This window comes from Haliotis asinina, chromosome 16, assembly GCF_037392515.1.
Source record: "Haliotis asinina isolate JCU_RB_2024 chromosome 16, JCU_Hal_asi_v2, whole genome shotgun sequence".
In the NCBI taxonomy this organism is placed as follows: domain Eukaryota; kingdom Metazoa; phylum Mollusca; class Gastropoda; order Lepetellida; family Haliotidae; genus Haliotis; species Haliotis asinina.
This window is the reverse complement of record NC_090295.1, coordinates 24,907,388-24,926,874: the sequence shown is the minus strand read 5'-3', so window position 1 is coordinate 24,926,874 and position 19,487 is coordinate 24,907,388. Positions and strand designations below refer to the sequence as shown.

The 19,487-nt window shown below is 38.3% G+C and overlaps 2 protein-coding genes across 2 annotated transcripts in view; one reads left to right on the top strand and one right to left on the bottom strand.

Moving 5' to 3' along the window:
• The window catches only part of LOC137267512 (serine/threonine-protein kinase mTOR-like), a 72,797-nt gene extending 68,007 nt beyond the window's left edge, over positions 1 to 4,790 (bottom strand). Inside the window, exon 1 of the mRNA XM_067801983.1 lies at positions 4,681 to 4,790. The gene's annotated coding sequence lies outside the window, so the exon portion shown is untranslated. The remainder of the gene's footprint in view (positions 1 to 4,680) is intronic.
• A 277-nt stretch (positions 4,791 to 5,067) lies between these two features.
• Positions 5,068 to 11,671, top strand: LOC137268518 (ubiA prenyltransferase domain-containing protein 1-like). The gene has a single exon (XM_067803088.1). It carries the CDS (start codon positions 5,199 to 5,201, stop codon positions 6,165 to 6,167), a length of 969 nt encoding a protein of 322 aa, XP_067659189.1. The 5' UTR covers positions 5,068 to 5,198; the 3' UTR covers positions 6,168 to 11,671.
• Positions 11,672 to 19,487: the final 7,816 nt, after the last annotated feature.

Genomic DNA, 19,487 nt, shown 5'->3' with positions numbered 1-19,487 from the left:
CAAGCAAGTCTTGATACAGTCCATATGTGTAGCTGGAACATTAGTGGGTTTCCATGAGCTTGCTTGGTGTGCAAATATACAAGCAGGTTCGTCCACTCTGGTAGGATTTCTGGGTTGGATTTCCGAGTTTAAGATCTGGGAACCAGATTCTCACAGGCCAGTAGGGTGCAACCAAAGTCAGTTGTAGCACTTGGGTCTGCTTGATTTTCAATAGTGCTTGAGGTAGTACAACCAGAGGCGAGAATGTGTAAACCTTTAGTCCTTCCCATAATATGCTCAGCAAGTCAGTTGCCCAGGCCTGAGAATCTGGTACTGGTGAGACGAATGTCTGTAGTTGTTTGAACCTTGTGGCGAACAGTTCTATGAGAGAGAGATCCTACTTTCATTATGGTGAGCTGGAATGCCTATGTGTGGAGCATCCATTCCATGGGTAATGGTTGAAGTGGGCGAGACAGATAGTCCTTGGCTCTTGGGATGTGACATGCCTTTAGCCAAACATTCAACTCTTTGTTGAACATGGTGAACTGAAGCAGATTTGGTGATCTCATTGATTCTTGCTGATTTATACAGAATGACACTGTTGATTTGTCTGTGTGTACTGTCAGCATTGGATTGATCAGTGAGCCCAACCAGTGTTGTATGGCATTGGTCACAACCTTCACCTCCAACTGGTTGATGTGAACAAGTTGTTCTTGATTCGACCACTTCCCTCATGCCAGATGCACTCCCACATCTTTGTAGTGATTCATCTGCATAGAGGTGTTTGTTGAAAACTGGCTCTTCGAAATAGGTGCATGAGCAGACATTCGACTTGTAAGACCACCACTACAGGTACGTCTTGAGACTTACAGGTACATCTTGAGACTGTCTGGTACAGTGATCTGGTCCATGCAGTCCAAGTGTCTTGCTAAGAAACAGCGCAGTGAACGTGAACTGTAGTGATCCTTTGCAAGTCAAGTCCTGCACTGAGATGAGGAGACCAAGGAGGCATTGCCATGTTCGTAGTGGTAATGCAGAGATGACACTTTCTGGAATTATGGCTTGAATCTTGACAGATCTTCCTGCCTCTGGAAATAGACTATTTCTTTTCCTTCACCTTTTGAACTCCAGAGAACTTTGACTTGTTGCTGTAACTCAGTGATATTTGATGCATGACTGACCAGTGAGTCGATGGACTTGATCAGGTATGACTTCCTTAGCAACTGCGTCAATTTCCCCTCAGAGGATAGTATTCATAGCTCAAGCAGCTCTAAATAGACCTCTATTTATCTGGAACTTGTCATTCCAGGAACATGTCAATAGCAGACTTGCCTTTGTAGGGTGAGATCCATTGACGTCGAGGCCAGGTGATAACGGATGAAGCGCTGGTCCTTCTTAGTTATCATTGCTGATGGTATCATCATCTTCAGTCTTGGGGTTCTGGAATCCGGATATCAATGCCTTGTTGATCGCTCTAGATCTCGCCAAGCCAAAGAGCACTCTTCTAGTCATGGTGTCGAGTTAAGCAATCTTCGTCTTCTACCCTATATGACTTGTTACAGGAATCAATGATCACCTTTCAATCATCCAGGTCCTGCACGCTCATTAAGGGGCCCATGTGATGCACAGGAAACTTCTTAGCATTGAACAAAGGTACATGTTGATTCTGGTACCGGGTTGCCGTACAGAGGTTTGCTGACACCTTCGGGTAAGTTCAGTCGTGGAATCGTTAGAGTGTCAAAGTCATCTTCCAGCATCTTGCATTTGAATGATGCATTCGATTCCTTGGAGGGAGATGCCAAGTCCAAGCTGTTTGCGATCTTGCAAGAAGACATATTCACCCTCTTCTTCTGCGTATATTCCTGTAGATAGTTTCAGGTCAGCCGAACTGTGCCTTCACAAACCTCCCTTTTATGAACCTTCTTTCCATTAACCCTCTTCTTGTGAATCTTCATTTTGTTCCTTTCACAAATCTTCCATTCTCGAATGTCTGTGGGAGCTGCAGGTTTCTGATGTAGTGCGACTGGATCTTGAAGTGGATTCCCTTGACCTCGAACGCTGAGGGTTCGCAGACCTGACTTTAAAGTTTCTTATAGTCCCAGGGACGTTCGCAGAACCTTCTCTCTCTTCCTCAGTTACGTCTGAGTCTTCCAAATGTGAAGATCTTCTCAAACATGGAGAATTTGTGAGAGTCATCTTCGGCTGTAGATCTGTGGTAAGACGATGTAGATCTCTCAGGAACAGGTTCTCGAACGACCATGTTTTTGCAAATGCCATCTGTCATCATAGGGTTCTAACATGAAGCTCTTTCTCTAGCGAACTGATACTCCATCATAGCCATCATCTGGGTTGTAGGAGAGAGAGGATTCAAGGGAGGCAATTCGTGGGTGAGTGAACATTTACATCCCTTTCAAGGGAACTACATATTATTCAAGTGTTCCACTATCATTCGCATAGATGAAGATAAGCACAATAAGTATTTGCATAGAAGAAGGAAATAAGCATAATAAGCATGAGTCAGGATAAGGAAAAATATAAAAAATGAAATAGTAAAGTGTGGTACAGGTTTTAACTCTTTTGAGAAGTTTGGCAAAAAGGCATGTTTTCAGAGATACACTCTTCTTCAGTCATTGGTGGAGACGTCAAGTGATTGCAAAGATGGTATATGGTCTACAAACACATTGTATTAGGTGTGAGACCTTAAACTGCTGATCATCTGGAATGTACGGATCCAAACTGTCACACTTACACCGCTTGTTCAGCTTGACCTGAACTATTCCACATATGCGTGACCCGGTAGGTCAGTTGGCATTAATGACAGGTTGAGTAAACTTCATTAAACAAGTGAGAAGAGAATGTTAAACGGTGATCTTGTCTCAGCTTTTCACACATGTTGACAATCAAATGACAAAGGTGTACCCCTCTATGATAATAGACCCAACCATTTGTGACATTGTTATGCAATGCATTAGTATTCACTTGATCAGATCAAGTTGTAGAAATGCTATATTACTGGTCTAGACACTTTGACATGTCTCCTTGTTGACCTATACAGTCCTGTACAGGGTAAACAACACATGCAGTTTAACAAACTGGCTAATCAGTCACTTAAGCTTTCGGGCAATAGGCATGGACCATTTAGCGAATAGTGCAGAGGTACAGACACACTGTGTTATTGCATGAACTGACAACTAATTATTTATAAGAAATATGTGTTAGACATTTGGCAACATAATAAAGAAATAAGTACAAAAACTACAACAGCTACGCCAGTATGACTGCCAATCTCAAAGAATTTGTTGTTGTTGTGAGCCTTAGTACCTCAAAAGGGATGTTTAACCCTGGAAGTTTCACACTCTGTGGACCAGGATCACAGGTAATTGGCATAGACTACAGCTTGTTCAGCTTGACCTGAGCTACTCTACATACGCATGACCCGGGAGGTCAACCACAAACGGCAAGTCAAGATAACTTCATTAAATAGGAGAGCAGAGTGTGTTTTTAATGTTGCATTTGTGTGAAGTATCCATACATCGGAAACATGAAATCATCTGTATCTTCTTTTCTAAAGAAAGTTAGGACATTGCTGATGATATCTTGACACTGAGATGTCAAATGTCAACCTTGTCTCAGAAGTTTGGACATGCTGACAGACAACTGACAAAGGTGCACCCCTTCACAATGATAGACCCAACCATAATAGACTGAACAAGCTGTATTGTCATGTTGCTCAAAGAATCCATGGTAGAGAGTTGGGACATAATTGTATTAGCTTTTTGTAACAGCACAAATTCAAATCAAATGCTAATACAGTAGCCTGACACACTTATCAGGCTTATTAATATTTGAACAAATGAAATATTATCTGAATAATACATCACAACTGTATACTGATATGTAGCTACAACATAATTTTCCAATTGCTGTTTGTGATTCCAAACGTCTTGCTATGAGTTAGTTCTCAAGCATGAGTCCATTTAGTTTTATGCCACTTTTAACAATATTCTAGCAATTTCATGGCTGGGGACTCCTTAAATGAGCTTCATGCATTGTACCCATGTGGGACATCAAACCTGGATCTTGTTATGACAAGCGGATGGTTTAACCAAGAGGCTATCCTTCATCCCACCCAACTTAATGGATCTGGTGGTCAGGATTGGTGACTCAGTTTCTTGCATGTCATTGCACACAACTCTTTGTAATGTATTGATTGTAATGTATGCTAGTCAAGACAGGAGTCCATTAATTGTAACTTATGTCTTCAGGGAGTTACAAAGCATTTTGGAGCATGGCATCAAACAACAAGCATTGACTAATCAGAAATAGTTCCTTCCATTTCCCAATATTCTTTCTTCCTCAGATTAACAGAGGTATTTATTGTACTTAAGTTTGGGGCTTTCAATTATTTTTGTGAGTCCTCTAATCCTTGTTGTGTTGGGTTTTGTTAATAATTCTGATATATGTCAATATATAAATATTATTTGGGATGGGGGAACAGGAGGAACTCTTACAGACTAATCATTATGAATGTTGGAAATCAAGGCTCTGTCAGTGACTATTTACCCCAAAGCATATGCCCCGCCCAATGTCCATGACAAAATCATTCAACTCAAATCATTGGACGACTCTTATTTCATTTCCTTATCGAGGAGAATTTTCGATTATGCATGGTATGACTACAGCATAAACCTGTTGTTTTACCTCATAAACTTTAGAAATAATTCATTGAGTGATGAATTATCAGGTTACGAGGTCTTGTCACTAGAACAGATGAGGCAGTCAGAGTACTTGCTCTCATCGCCATGTTGATTTGACTGGCTCCTGTCTATAAAACACTGACATTAGCAGTGCGTGATTACACTGTGACCAGTTTAATAGCAAACTGGTTTCATTCTTAGATCGCGCAACATGCTAACTTGTTAGGTAGACAGGACCCCAGTCAATTCATGGGCATTCGTACTGGATAATCAGATCCGCTATATTTCCACAGAAATAGAGTGGTTTTATTGCATTTGTATGCCTATTATACTGACAAGCGGATTCCCATTATTAATGTATTGTGGATATTAACACTTATAGATAATATTTACGCACTTCCGGTGAATACGCAACATGGCCGGTTGTTGCGAATGAGAAGTGTGTTTTGTGTGACGATCAAACCCCATATTTGCCGTTAATAGGAGACTGATATGTGATTCTCTTAGACTATACCAGGCAAAATGACAAAGAAGGGTGTCAATGGCGTCCATACGCCTACAGTAAAGAATGGGAGGCTAAATATTCCACAAAGTTTCAAAAGCCAGCTGTCTCAGTACTTCGCTGCCCTTCGTCCGTGGTCTTTTACAGCATCCTTCACCCCGGTGGCGTTGGGTTCTACGTTGGCATTCAAGACGTCGGGCACTTACGATCTGACTATATTTCTTGTGACGTGTCTTACCGCGTTGTCTGTTCACGCAGCTGGTAATCTTGTGAACACTTACTTTGATTACACAAGAGGAATTGACAGTAAGAAAAGTGACGATCGGACATTGGTTGACTGTTTATTGTCCCCAGCAGACGTTGCCTTTCTGGGAGGAGTATTTTATGTGATGGGATGTGTGGGTTTTGTGCTGCTCGCCTTCCTGTCACCAGCTAAGATGGAACACATAGCGCTGATATACTTTGGTGGCTTGTCAAGTAGTTTTCTCTACACTGGAGGAATGGGACTGAAATATTTTGCCATGGGTGATTTAGTGATTTTTCTCACCTTTGGACCTTTGACAGTGATGTTTTCATTTTTATGCCAGGCAGGACAGTTATCCCTCAGTCCATTTTTATATGCGATCCCTCTAGCTTTGAACACTGTAGGAATTTTACATAGCAACAACACAAGGGATATGGAATTGGACAAGTCGGCAGGGATAATGACAATGGCAATTTTGCTTGGACGCACTGGTTCTTATCTATTATTTGCAGCTCTCCTATTTGTGCCTTACATCATCTTCATAATGATGAGCTTGCATTGTACAAAGTGGATGTTCCTACCAGTACTTTCAGTATTTCTTGCATTTAGATACGAAAGAGAATTCAGAAGTGGAAATCTTCATGGGATGCCTAGAAAGATGGCTTTGTTGAATCTGTTTATGGGAGTGATGTATGTTTGTGCTTGCTTCCTGGCTGACAAATCAACTTTACCGAATCTCATATAGCATGTTCATGGTGAAAAAGGAGTTGAGAATAATGAAAAAAAGACTATCAAGAAAAACGTTGTCTTGAGCACATAATGTTGTCAGCCAAACCCATCAAGTGTTTGAACTCACATACTACCTGCCATCGCCCATCTTCTGTACTTGCAACAGAATTCATATGAATGTGAAGGTATGCATAGACCTTGATAGATAATTGGTTAGCCACTGTTCCACCAGAGTACAGTGACTTCAAACTCTCAAAACATGATGGGATTATTAGTCATGAAAAACACTCTAAAGGAACAAGTCTTGAATGAAATGTTATCTGGACATGTGGAAGTTGCAGCGAGGAATAAATGATTCTTCATTATCTGTATCTATGTGTCATAAAGTTAACTTTCAGGAAGAAAGCACATTTCCAGACAGTTCACAAGCGGTGTCAGACACTTTGTTTGGGGATGATTACAATTTCATGCTGACAATGTTCATTCAGAACATCTCAGTTGTAACTATTACTCTACTGTTGACAAATGGTTTTCATTCATCATCAGTGTACATGATCAACCCATTTTATGGATATGTTTTCAAGTGAAATTGTAGGTTTGAGTTTTATATCGTTAGCATGGCTTGTTAAACATCTGATTATGTCAGTGAAGTTTTGTCAGTCATGTGAATGGAAAAAATTACAAATACTGTTGTTTAAGATTATTTATTTTTTTCATTTTTAGTGAATTGACAGTTGTGTCCTGTGTACACGTGATCGTGATGATGCCAGCACAGTTGTTGTGATGAGACAAATAACGTGTTAAAGATGAGAGTATGCTGAAGCCCACTTCTTTGTTATGAGGAACACAATGTTTTGGAGAATATGAAGCATATAATATGAGATGTGGTATTCCTCTTAATAAAGAAATTGGTTTCCATGAATTCTTTCCCATGTGTCTGGAGAAAGTGTGAATCAGGCATGTGTTGCCATTATCATATTTTTTAACATCTTGTGGCTATACTTGCGAAGAGTCTATGTTCAATGCGTAATGTGTGTGGGCATTGGATCAACTATAGTTACAGCATCAGGTTGTGTTTCTGGTGTTCCCCGGTTGTTTTGTGGCTGTCATATTGCTTACTTATCCATTGTCACATAGTTCTCTGAAATCTGAAGACTTGTTTAACATGTGTCCAGCATGAAAATGAGAAGCTGATCATTTATGAGAATGGAGATTTTTATGGACATCAACTTCTTAATTATGAGAACACAACTTTATGTAATGTTGTGTTCTCATAATGAGGAAGTAGATATCCATAAAAATCTCCATTCTTATGTGTTTCACTTCTAAATGCCCTTCAAAGACTTGATCATTTATGGAATAAATATCCCTCTTCGGCTTAAAATGATTTTGCTGATTTGAGATGTATGCAACAATTCATTTCACAAGATAAGAACAATAAAGAAACTCATTAAAGCATGACTGAAATGTAAATGGGGATATACACAATATGCTATCATTTCTAAAGACTGTTTTTTTATCATGAGGTCTCGGACAGAAAATGGATAAGAATTCAAAAACATTAGAGCTGTATTGATTTGGAACCCATTTTTCAATATCATGAATATAGCTAAGTAAAATGTTCTCCAAGCAGACATTTCACATTTGTTTTCTGGTGAAACCAGGTGCTAAAGTAATACCAGAAATGCTTGGAAAATTATAAAAGATAAAGCACATATATCATACATGTAATGTCAAAACTGAGTTTTGAAATACAGACCAGAATTATTCATATAGCCTCAACTAGTTAAATAACGTAAATGATTGTAAAAAGTCTTGGGTTTTTTAACATCAATATGTGCAAAAGATGGAACCCTTGTTGTAGTTATAGTCAAAATATTTATGTGAAAAAGTCTTAATTCAAATTGCATGGATAGTCTGGTTCACCAATACTTTCTCTTTGTGTATGAGCACTGAACTGGCACCATGCGACTTGATATCTGCAGAACCATTATTTTCAAATTTATACCTGTATTTCAGACTGGAGAAACAAAGCAGGAACCTCTCGCCAGCTATGACAGGGTTTAGTATGGAATGTGTAAAGCCCTTAGTTTGTCATATAGTCAGGTTTACAAAGTTACCTCAGAGACATCGAAATCAAAACCAGGTAGGAAACAAACTGGATGACTTTGATCATACGCCATGCAGTTTATAAACTATATGAACTCAGAGTCCCACCCGAGTTGAGCTAAAATACAAGATGAGATCAATGATACAAAAAATGTCTCGAAAACAACACTTATAGTAGGTCTAGTACTACTAGTAGTAGAAATGGGGTTCAGGTACACCAAAAGGGAAGATGACAGAGCTGTGTTTACAGAACAGTTAAAGAATACCGAACTTTTGGGTTTCAAATTATACACCTTGATAAAACTTGGCATAATAAGAATCACTCAACCAATTGGATGTGGCTTATTTCAGATTGTTCTAAGGTGTCAGTTGTACCATCAGACTAAGGTATACTCCTGATCATCTTGTATGCTGGTACCTGTGGTCAGGGACTGATTAGGGGTTGTGGCTTTGTCTTTGAGGCCCAGAAATCTGATCGTGATTACCACATCGAAATGAGTGGGCGGGTATTTTTGGATTGGTTTGAACATCAGCTTTTATTGCAGCCGGGCAAACAGAGCCTTATCATTTTGTATTACACCAGTTACCATAACAAGCGTGTCCCGGTACCATCACACCCACCATAAGCAATCTCAAGGCTCAGCTGCAAGATTTTCTCACTTCCTGTAACATGTCTTACAGGCACTCAGAAACAAAGCCTCAGCTCATGGATATAATCCAGCAGCACAAAAAGCCAATTCAGTACATCACTGACAAACTAGCTGCACAACAAGGACTCACAGTTCTTCATACACCAGGACAGCAGTGTGAGCTCAATCCCCTTGTACTGATCTGAGGTAACCCAAAAAAAAATACCACATTCAAGGTTTCAGGACTTAAAAAAACTTTTGTATGCTTCTTTTATGAGAATTACCCCAGAAGTGTGGCAAAAGGCTGACGACCGTGTTCATAAAATGGAGGATGAATAGTGTCTGCAGATTAGCGTTAACATCAGCCGAGTTGCACCTGTTTAATTTTTCTAGGGTCCTCAGCAGGCAATGATACTGACACTTGATATTTTTAGATGGTACCAGACATGCATTGCCCATGCGTTACATAAGGCTGTCACCCTGTCTGCCTGCCAGCTGGGTCACAGTATAGTTTGTTTCTTAAATTTGTTTTTATCATGAAATTTTGTCAGTATTTACGAGAGGTCATTATGAGGAGGGAATGGTACATCGTGATTCTCTGATGCCATAATAGGTCAAGGTGGTATGAATATCTGAGTTTTGAATCTGAAATATCAGTCATTATCAAATAATTGCCTAAATGCTTTTTCCATGCATTTCTGGCATTACTTTAAGAAACTATAGTCTCTGGATGGGAGACCACAGAAGAAGATGCAGTTACTGCCCTCCCTCATCCATTCATCTTCAGTACCATGATGATCTATATTTGAATTGATATTCAGCAACCCATGTTTGGTGCAAGAAGTGACTAACAGGATCAAGTGGTCAGACTGACTGACTTTGATGACATATCATCCTATCCCAATTGCATAGATCAATGCTTATGATGTTGACACTGGATCGTCTGGTCCAGACTTGATTATTTACAGACCACCGTGATGCAGCTGGAATATTGCTGAGTGTGGCATGAAACAACAAACCAACCAACCATTCATCCTGTCATTTGAGCTGTAAATTCTTTTGCACTGATTGTTCATGCAACTCTAGAAGTGACATGAAAGAACTTACAAAAAACAAATTAAGAGGAAACTGCACCTGCATTGGTGATTATCAAGTTGTGGCAAGTGTATCATTGATTATGGATGTATTTGTATAAATCTTACTAAAGTAGTGAATATTCAGGTTACTTTTGTTACCATGGTAACATGACTGATTTTTGCTATGGTTAACAAGACATGGAAACATTGTCTTAATTTTACAGTTATATGCTTGTGGCTAAGCATTTTGCTAAGGATACAAATCACAATGCATTCTAGTCATATTTTCTACCAGATGAAACTTAAAAAGGCCTGTATGCATGATGAAGTTTAATAGTATAGTTCTGGACGAAATAGACATATGGTGCAAAAGTTCATTGATGGAAGGGGATCTTTTCTTTTATTAACAGCAATGGACTAGAAAAGAATGGAGCATTTTCTTCTATCATTATCAGATATCACATACTGTCATCATCACCTACAAGTTTATACCAGATTCCAGGTATGTCTTGATTCCATACAGAAAAAATGTTTGGTCCTGTACAATGCTTTCCTAAAACAATCATTCTTTCTTTGATGGTTTGACAAACCAAAATACAGGTAACTGAACAATTGCATCAGTTACAAGCATCTATTTTTTGCATCGTGGGGTTATGTATCCATGGTAACCATTCATAAATATTTCTCTTACTTTACCATTACAACATGATACAAACTTGATGTAAAACAGGTGCTGATTTTGGCAAGCAAATATTTAACTTACGGGCTAATATTTGTTGTGATTGTGTTATTTTAGTATCATGATACCAGACAGTCTGGAACATAATGTACAGTAGGCCTGAATGTGCAATGATGGACAACTGGTGTAATATTTAGGATGTTGAGTGAAGCCAAATGCCCTTATCTAGCCTCATGTAAGAATGTCCAGTTGTGATTGGTCCATGTGACTCTGATAAAATACCATGTACATCCATCACGATCCGCCAGCAGGAGTATAAAAGTCGCATACTCCCGCTCATATCACCCTGCTACGCCTTGGTGACGACGCGAAGTGAGAAAAGCGTGCATCGACAAGCGTTTAGTAACGTGTGGTGCATTGAGGTCAAACGATCAGCTGGTGTCAACATGGCAGCAAGTCGATTCGATGCGAGTTGTTTTGTTTTGTTTTAGTGAAAACATTCAGCTAGATAAATGCGTTATCACATTGTGTCGAGGGAAATACGGGGTGATAACTTATATTACCCCTGCTGTTATGGGTGTACAGTATGCTGCAAGTGACTAACTACTAAGGCTGCATAAACAAAATTAAATGTTTCTCGGGCATTTTTTCAAAAGTGACGAGGGCGGTAGGAGTTATTTTTTAAATTTTTTTTTATAGAAAAAAAGTGATGAGGGAGGAACACATTTATTTTTTCTCTCATAAATACAGCTTGGAAAGTTTAACACATTTTAAAAATTGTTGCTTCAGTCACGCTCATATGACAGACACTCATTCCTTTAGTGGATAATTTTTTTTAAATGGCAATAAAACATTTGTTAATTGCACACACAGAAAAGAATGACTGCTGATGCCCAAGAAACATTTCACTTTTTTATTAAGCCTAAGATATGAATGTTGTACTTAGGTATTGTGTGTTTTTTTTCTTCACGTGCAGTGACATGATATTGTGCCAATGTAAGTTATTCTGTCTAATAAAATCTGAAGAACTCAAGTTTATTGTTTTTTTCAAATTTATGTAAACACTGTCATCATAAAAATTTCATAGTAAAATATTAATCTGTGGAAATCCTTCACTTCTTCTCTGAAACCACATATCCTCAGTAGATGACTACCACAGTTCCTGATCTGTGAAGGCAAATGTAGGATCAGGTTTGATCATGTTGATGAGATGCTTGTATACGTCTTCTTATCTCAGTTGTGTTGATAGATGCTCATAATGTTATTCACAGGATCGTGTGGTGCCGACTCAGTCATGAGATTATTACCGTCAAACTGCCAGACAGCCTATCCATTGCTGAGTGTGGCAGTTAACAAAGAAACAAACAATGAAATGACATCTGGTTAGTTGGTTTGTTGTTTAACACCACATTCACTAATATTTCCAGTATATGGCAGCAGTCTCTAAATATTCAAATCAGAACCAGACAGTCCAGTGATAAACAGCACGAGCAGCCTTCTAACAACTGATATATTGACATGTGTCAGTGTGCCTGACCACCTGATCCTGTGTGTCGTCTGTAACAATCCAATCTTCACAGGTTGAAATCACAAGATACGACAGGAGCAAAGCGATGTACACATCTCAGTTCCTCCTTCCTGGGTCCAACAGTGAAATCCTTACTAAAGTTAAAACAGTAACAAAACTTCAGAAATAAAGATTTTATTGCCAAGCAATGGGCACATCATTTGAAAGCACTGTCCACAGTGTGGAGATGCTGCACTGTCAATACAAGCTTTTAGCAGATAAGGTTAGTACATAAAAAATCCTATCAATTGACTTAACAAAATTGATATTTCCACAAGTGGAAACAACAACTGAACCACAATACAGGACAAGATAAAATGTTATATGTCATCAAAAGCAGCTATTTTATGGTGTATTTACTCACATTTACATTTATTTCAAGCAGTGTCAGTTCACTTCATGAAAATATGTTTCTAACCTCTAACATATAAATCATGATATTCATTATGAGTGAACATAAAGAATTTCTACTTCTTTCAGTACACTTATATTTTTCTATTGTTTCTTCATACATAGCACCAGCAATGGGTTTTCTTAAAAACTCTCAAATGATTGGTATCTCTCCGAGCACTTCTTCCTCTGGATGTGTTCAGTAGCTTTATGGTTTACATAAGACGAGCTGAGATAAAAATACATTGTGATGCACTAATTCCATGCTTTTATATTCATGTGACTAGATGATTCTATAATTGAAACTTTCAAGAAATGACGAGACCTAATACAGAAAATTGATTCTACTGAAGATATATTATCAGTGTTTCATATGCTGTATATTGTCCTGGTGGAACAACAGATGCATCTAATCATTGCATAATATCAGTAGAGAATCTATTTTGAACAAAAACCAGAACCATTTCTATAAGAATAACAGCCATGTTTAAACAAGAGTTATGTCCCTTGGTCTAAGGAGTGATTTCTGATAGTATTCCCCAAAACACAGCGCTAGATGCTTGATTAGCTTTTTAGAAGATGCTGTTTGATGAACACAGAGATTTTTCTGGGTTACATCTTCATTTTTATTCACACGTTTACTGAAGAAGCCCGAAACATTGAACTCCATAAAGAAGAAAAATATGTATGTTCATCAAAACACAGAGTGTCACCAAACATAGGAGTCGCCTTTAAAGTGATGCAGGTTTCAGAAGTTCACCATTTTAGTGAAACCCACAAACATGTATATGGTGCCTGACAAGAAAATAAGGACAAACCAGGATTCAAACTCACTATCTCTAAGATCTCTGGTGTGCCCAAGGGACAGAATTCTGGAAAGTAAATTTGGCACCCAAGATGATTGTGTCATAGAATGATATCAAGGTGTTCTGCATATATAACCCAACATAACCCAACATGGATCTACATGCCCAAAACTATTTTATCTGCCATTTATCATCATTTCATCTCAACTATGATCAGCTGTCTCTTTTCACTTGGTAGTTTATTTTGTTAGAAAAAAAAAGAAAAAATACTATTCAAATTCAAAACGTGATCACAAAATATGTACCCTAAAAATTAGGTACCCTAATCTTACTGAAAGAGAAACATTTACATAACACAAAAATCCATTAAAGATGGCCAGTGTACTGTACTTGTTAGTACTTACAACATAAGATGCATCGGTTATTCAAAGAGAACATCTTTGGCTTCAGTGAAATGAAGAGTTCATCATGTATGGAAATGCTGAACAACATGGAATCATTACTATACAGGGGTGGAACAAGAGGGGTTGCAGGGGTGTGCACCCTCCCTTCTCATCCCACCCACATTTCCCCCTAACCTTTTGACTTTATGATACAGTTGAGCATCGTTGTGTGGAACTTGGTTGTCTCGACGTAACATCCTGGGCCCGGCAAATCCTTCATAATTCATCATTATTTAAACTCTTCTACCTAGACACTTATGTCTCAATATTTTGGATATCTCACTGTAAGTTTATGCTCCAGCAGGCAAAATTATCCTTTTTAACTTGATATTTGCAGAGAAACCCGATGTTTGAATACCATACAGTGGTAAGTATTCCTCTGAACTGAGGTTGTTTCCACACATTTACACACGATGCGGCCTGAATCAAAAAGATTCGGTAGTGTAAACAAATTAGGGTTAATTGTGTTGAAGGTGACACTTGTTTATTATTTAATTAGGATTAATTCAGTAGGAATTAATTAGGAAGTACTCATTGACTAATCACCACTAATAACATTATATTTTTGATGAAAAACCTATTGAGAATGAGGATTTTATGTAATCACATGACTAGCATGTGATTGTTGAGTTGTTTGTAAATTGCCACCACCAAATGCTTATCAATGGTGCTCGACTGTATGTGTGCACACACTCTTCTCCACAATCCTAGATACACCCCTATGTATTTCATATGAGGTGACTGATATTTCCTGTTACCTTACCTGTTGACAACATTGAGATCTGATTGGTTCCAGTGATCTAAATGAGATACTATTTGTCCCACCCGAGATCGAAATCCCTTTCTGTGTCAAAAAATATATCCATTTTACCCTGCCATGAAGAAAAAACTCTGACTTCTAAGTGGGTGCAATAAATGATTTGCATGCACCTACAAAAGCAAGACACTGCATGTTATTTAACATATCACTGAAAATAGTGTGACACAATTTCAGATAGTAACAAGTCAGCAAGATATAGCTCTGAGTATATCATAAGCATTTTGTGTTTGGTTTTATAATGAGCTGTAAGAGAGTGACACAAAGCCTACTGAAGGACACATAAAGCCACACACAAAAGGGCCTGGAACAGGTACAATTTTCTATCCGTGACCCCACCACCTATCACCCTACCCTACCCTAATATCGGATATGTTAATTCCTGACATCGATTTGTAAGAAATGGAAATATATTCTTCAGCTTGGACTATAAAACTTTGCAATAACTTAACCATGTATTATATTCATAACAGGTGATTGTAAATTATGCCTAAATCTTCAAAGACAATACAACCCTGTAATGATAAAAGAGTAACATACCATTGTTGAATCTATTAGACTCATGATCATAGCAGTTCCAGGAACTGAGATGGGTACCCAGGTCCAACACATTACCCCCTAACCCCCACGTTCAGATATCTGGGTTACCCATCCCAGCACTAACATGTACCCCTCATGATACGATAGAAATCATGATATTCCACAGGCACCATGACTTGCGACATGGGACACAGACGGGTGTTTTTAGTATACGATATGATAATACTGTATGTCTATAACCCCTAACAAGTATCTCAGACAGACTGATTTCACTGCACAAACCATTCACCCAATTTCATTCAAGACATGGCGACACATTCACGAAAGCCAATTTATCACACTGCTCAAAAGAAATAAATTTCAGGACATCCTTCATATTGCCTGTGCTTAATCTCCCATGTTGTTAATATGAAAGAATTAATTTACACTTAACTTCTTTTGAGTAGTATATGCATAAAAGAGGTGACCATTTTAGTGGATCTTCCTCTGCAAACAATACACATTACTTACAGTGATAAACATCTGTACAAAGCAAATATAAGTCACTTTTTAATGAGAATTCATCACCTACATTCTCCACACCTCTTAGCACAAGAATAGACAATCTGAGCATTCTCTAAAGGTAAGAAATGTACAAATCTTTAACTGTGATATACTTTCACATATTGTTCTGCAAAAACAGACTGACCTAAACTATGTTACACCGAGATATATTAAACCTTTCAGGCTATGCAATGCGCATATATTTGTGATTTCATTTCAACTCCGACTAAAAAGTGTAAACCACAAGATTGCCATCATTTTTCTATATATACACAAGCAACTCACTCTGCCATGACTGGGCTCAATACAGTACAATCACAACAGTGTTACCAGATCCAGTCAGTGATGGTGGCAGGGTGATTGTAGACACTTGCACCATATAAAACACACTGCATCAGCGCATAATACATGAGTCACATTAGATTAAAGTAAAAAGTAAATCAATTTAAAATCAGAGGTTTTAATCCAGCCAGTCACTGAGATAAGATCTGATGGAAGACATATTCACTGACTGTCACAGCATGTGAATCATAAGCATCCTCTAACTCCCCAAACACACATGGTTTCATCAGTCAATCAGATGCTACCTTCTAAAATGATTCAGCATACTTTCCTTACACCTCCTTGATTCCGATACTGTTGAAACATAGTTGACACATTGTTGACAGCCTCTCTCTGACTCCTTCTCCCCACCACATTTGATTCTCCATATTATCTACACATCACCTTTCGGGGAAGTTCACTTTCGGGGAAGTTCAATCAATAGACTTTCTCTTGATTAGCTCCTCCAGATCCTTGCACAACCAAGGGATGCAACTATGTACAGATGTATTTTGCAGTCTGATGAACCATTGTTCTAGTAATATTTTTTCAGTTTACAAAACATGAGGACTTGAATTAGTTTTGATGATAGTAGTATTAGAGCAAAATTCGTGGACTAATGTAATAGAAACTGATCTAGCCTGAACAAAGACAGAAGCTGAACTGGTAATATCAATCCATGACCCGCTAGCCAGTATCCCACTGGGCTTGGCTAGTTGTAATATTGTGTGTAGAGCTCAAACATGAAGTGACACAAGCTGCCATAAGAGAAGATTCGTTATTAAAATGGCCGAACTGAAACAGCATAAAATAAAGGAAGCCATTTTTATATTGTATGTGATCATAAGGAACTGTTTGATATTATGATCTGTTTGATATTATGAAAAAATGGAGATCTTCTAATATAGTTGTAATAACATCCAACAGAATGACATCACTTTCACACATTGGAGACAACCATGTAACCGTGACATTATCCACCTCAGTGTCTCCGATATATATATATAAATATACTTTATATATATATCTGCCCATATAGATACACACAATCTTAAAAATACATGTGAAACTGAAGTACATCAATCTAAATTAAAAGCTTGAACATCTAAAACTGAAAAACAATTCTTAAAAACATTTTCTGTATTCTTCTGAAGGTACAAGTGGTCAACTGTCCAGTACAACCTCCATCGAAGACTGATTCGTGTCCTAAGTGACCTCCCTCAGAACCCACACAGCTATGGTAACATCCAGTATTAATCACTAATTGGTGAACCAATGAATCTAACACATGAAGCACTGACCAATAAGGCACAGCTAGCTTCTTAGAAGCTGCAAGTCTAGCTGGTCACACATCATTTCAAACATTGATTAGTAATACAAATTACAGTTCTGAATTTATCGAAGGATCAAGTTACATCCTTGATCCACAGATCCTGAAACAACCAAGGGAAGGAACTATGTCATATCTGACAAAAAGGTAGATAATAGACAACTTCATCGCTATTTTGCAGCTATGAGTAAACAGCAACCTATTGAATGATATACACAGAAAACTGGAATTGACATGAGGACATACTGACCAGAGAACAGCCATCATGATAGCCTTGAGCAACATGAGGATGAAGGAGATTCGAAGACCTGACATCACAGTGCAGCTTCAATAGGAAAACTGACAAGCCCATGCTAATGAAAGTTGAGGATGAAAAAGATATTTGACTAATTCACTACATGGTGGGTTCATGATGTTTATGTATTTTGTGACAGCATGTTTGTTTTATTTGTCTGACAATTAAAGCCGCAATATGCATATAATGGCGGTCTGTAAATAATGAAGTCTGGACCAGACAATCCAGTGATCAACAGCATGTGCATTGATCTAAGCAAATGGGATCTCATGACATGTGTCAACCAAGTCAGTGAGTCTGACCATCTGATCCCGTTAGTCACCTCTTATGTCACAGCAGCTATCACAAAAGATGGAACTCTGAACATAGAGGCATATTAACTCTCTGAGCAACAGTAAATCACTGTGAACACAGCTGTTGCAGAACCAGAAGAAATATTGACTGTGACCAAGAAATATGAGGGCAATTTGATGATTCCAATTTAATATAACAGACTTTTGGCACTTCAAAGTAGTTCAACTCAGTTCAACTTCATTGGCCGTGCACATCATTGCTGACAAGAGAGGTGACAAGAGAGGCGACAAAAAGCTGACTGTTACCTGACCATGGATACATCCCAGCATACCATTCTCCATACAGTGCAGTCAGCATATGATAGTTACTATACATACTATAATAACTTAAGGCATAGTTGGCAACAGCTTAGAAAGCTAAAGAAGTGCCCATAATTAATGTTCAAACTGCAGTGTCCCAGACATTCACTCCACATTGTGCAAACAGTAAAGATGAAGTAATAAGTTAATTTGTCCTGTTTTGTACATGGCCTGGCTCACATTGACAATATGGAACTCCACAGCATGAACATACCCATACATAACCCTGAATATCCTCCTCTCATCTAAAAAAAAGGTTTTACAGTAAAAATACTAAAACTGTACAATCATTAATGCCCTCAATACAAAAGGCTATGAGAAGTGTTAACGAATGCAGTAGTATCATAACCAGCAATACTACCATGCCCTTTACTAGTAACATCAGGACTGCACATAAAGCTCCACATCTCTTGGTAGATGACCAGATTGTGGCCATGTGAATATGTGCAAACACCTAGTTGCGGGTACAGCAACATGCAGTAAACCTGGACAAAGTACTGTGACTATGTGTCCCAGTCCATTGAACTGTGAATGGATACCCCGTAAGGATGGGAAGGACACAATAAACTTGGTGCTCCTAGTAGTAATTCTTATGGCTCCTTCCAAATACAGTCAGCTAGTTTCATAACTACACACTTTCTGCCTCATTCATAAATGGCAAGTCCCCAAACTCATATAATTTTTGACAAAATAGAACTGACAGTAGTGTTTAAAATTTTATTGTCAAAGAATCCAAACACCCCCTTCCTCCACAAAGAATGACAGTATACGCAATGTGGATGTTGAGCAGAGAGCTGACGTTTGTCATCATCAGTGACCAGACTTACTCTTCAGAAGTGCTACAGTGACGTCCTAATGTCCTATGGTGTACCCAGCAGGTGCCCCTCCAGACTCTTGAATGCAGTAGTTCTACTGCCTTTGTGATAATAACATTGATTACGGTATACACTTAGCCTTTCTGGATGGACTGAATATATCAAATCTTTGACAGGACAGCACCCCTCTCTTGCAAATAGGTGGAACAATATAGTTCCATAACTTGTTGATAACCACACTGCCTGGATCATCTTTTCACCAAATAATTATCAACATGTTAATGATGTGTTCCCTAACTGCTGAGTCTATTTCATTATTTGGT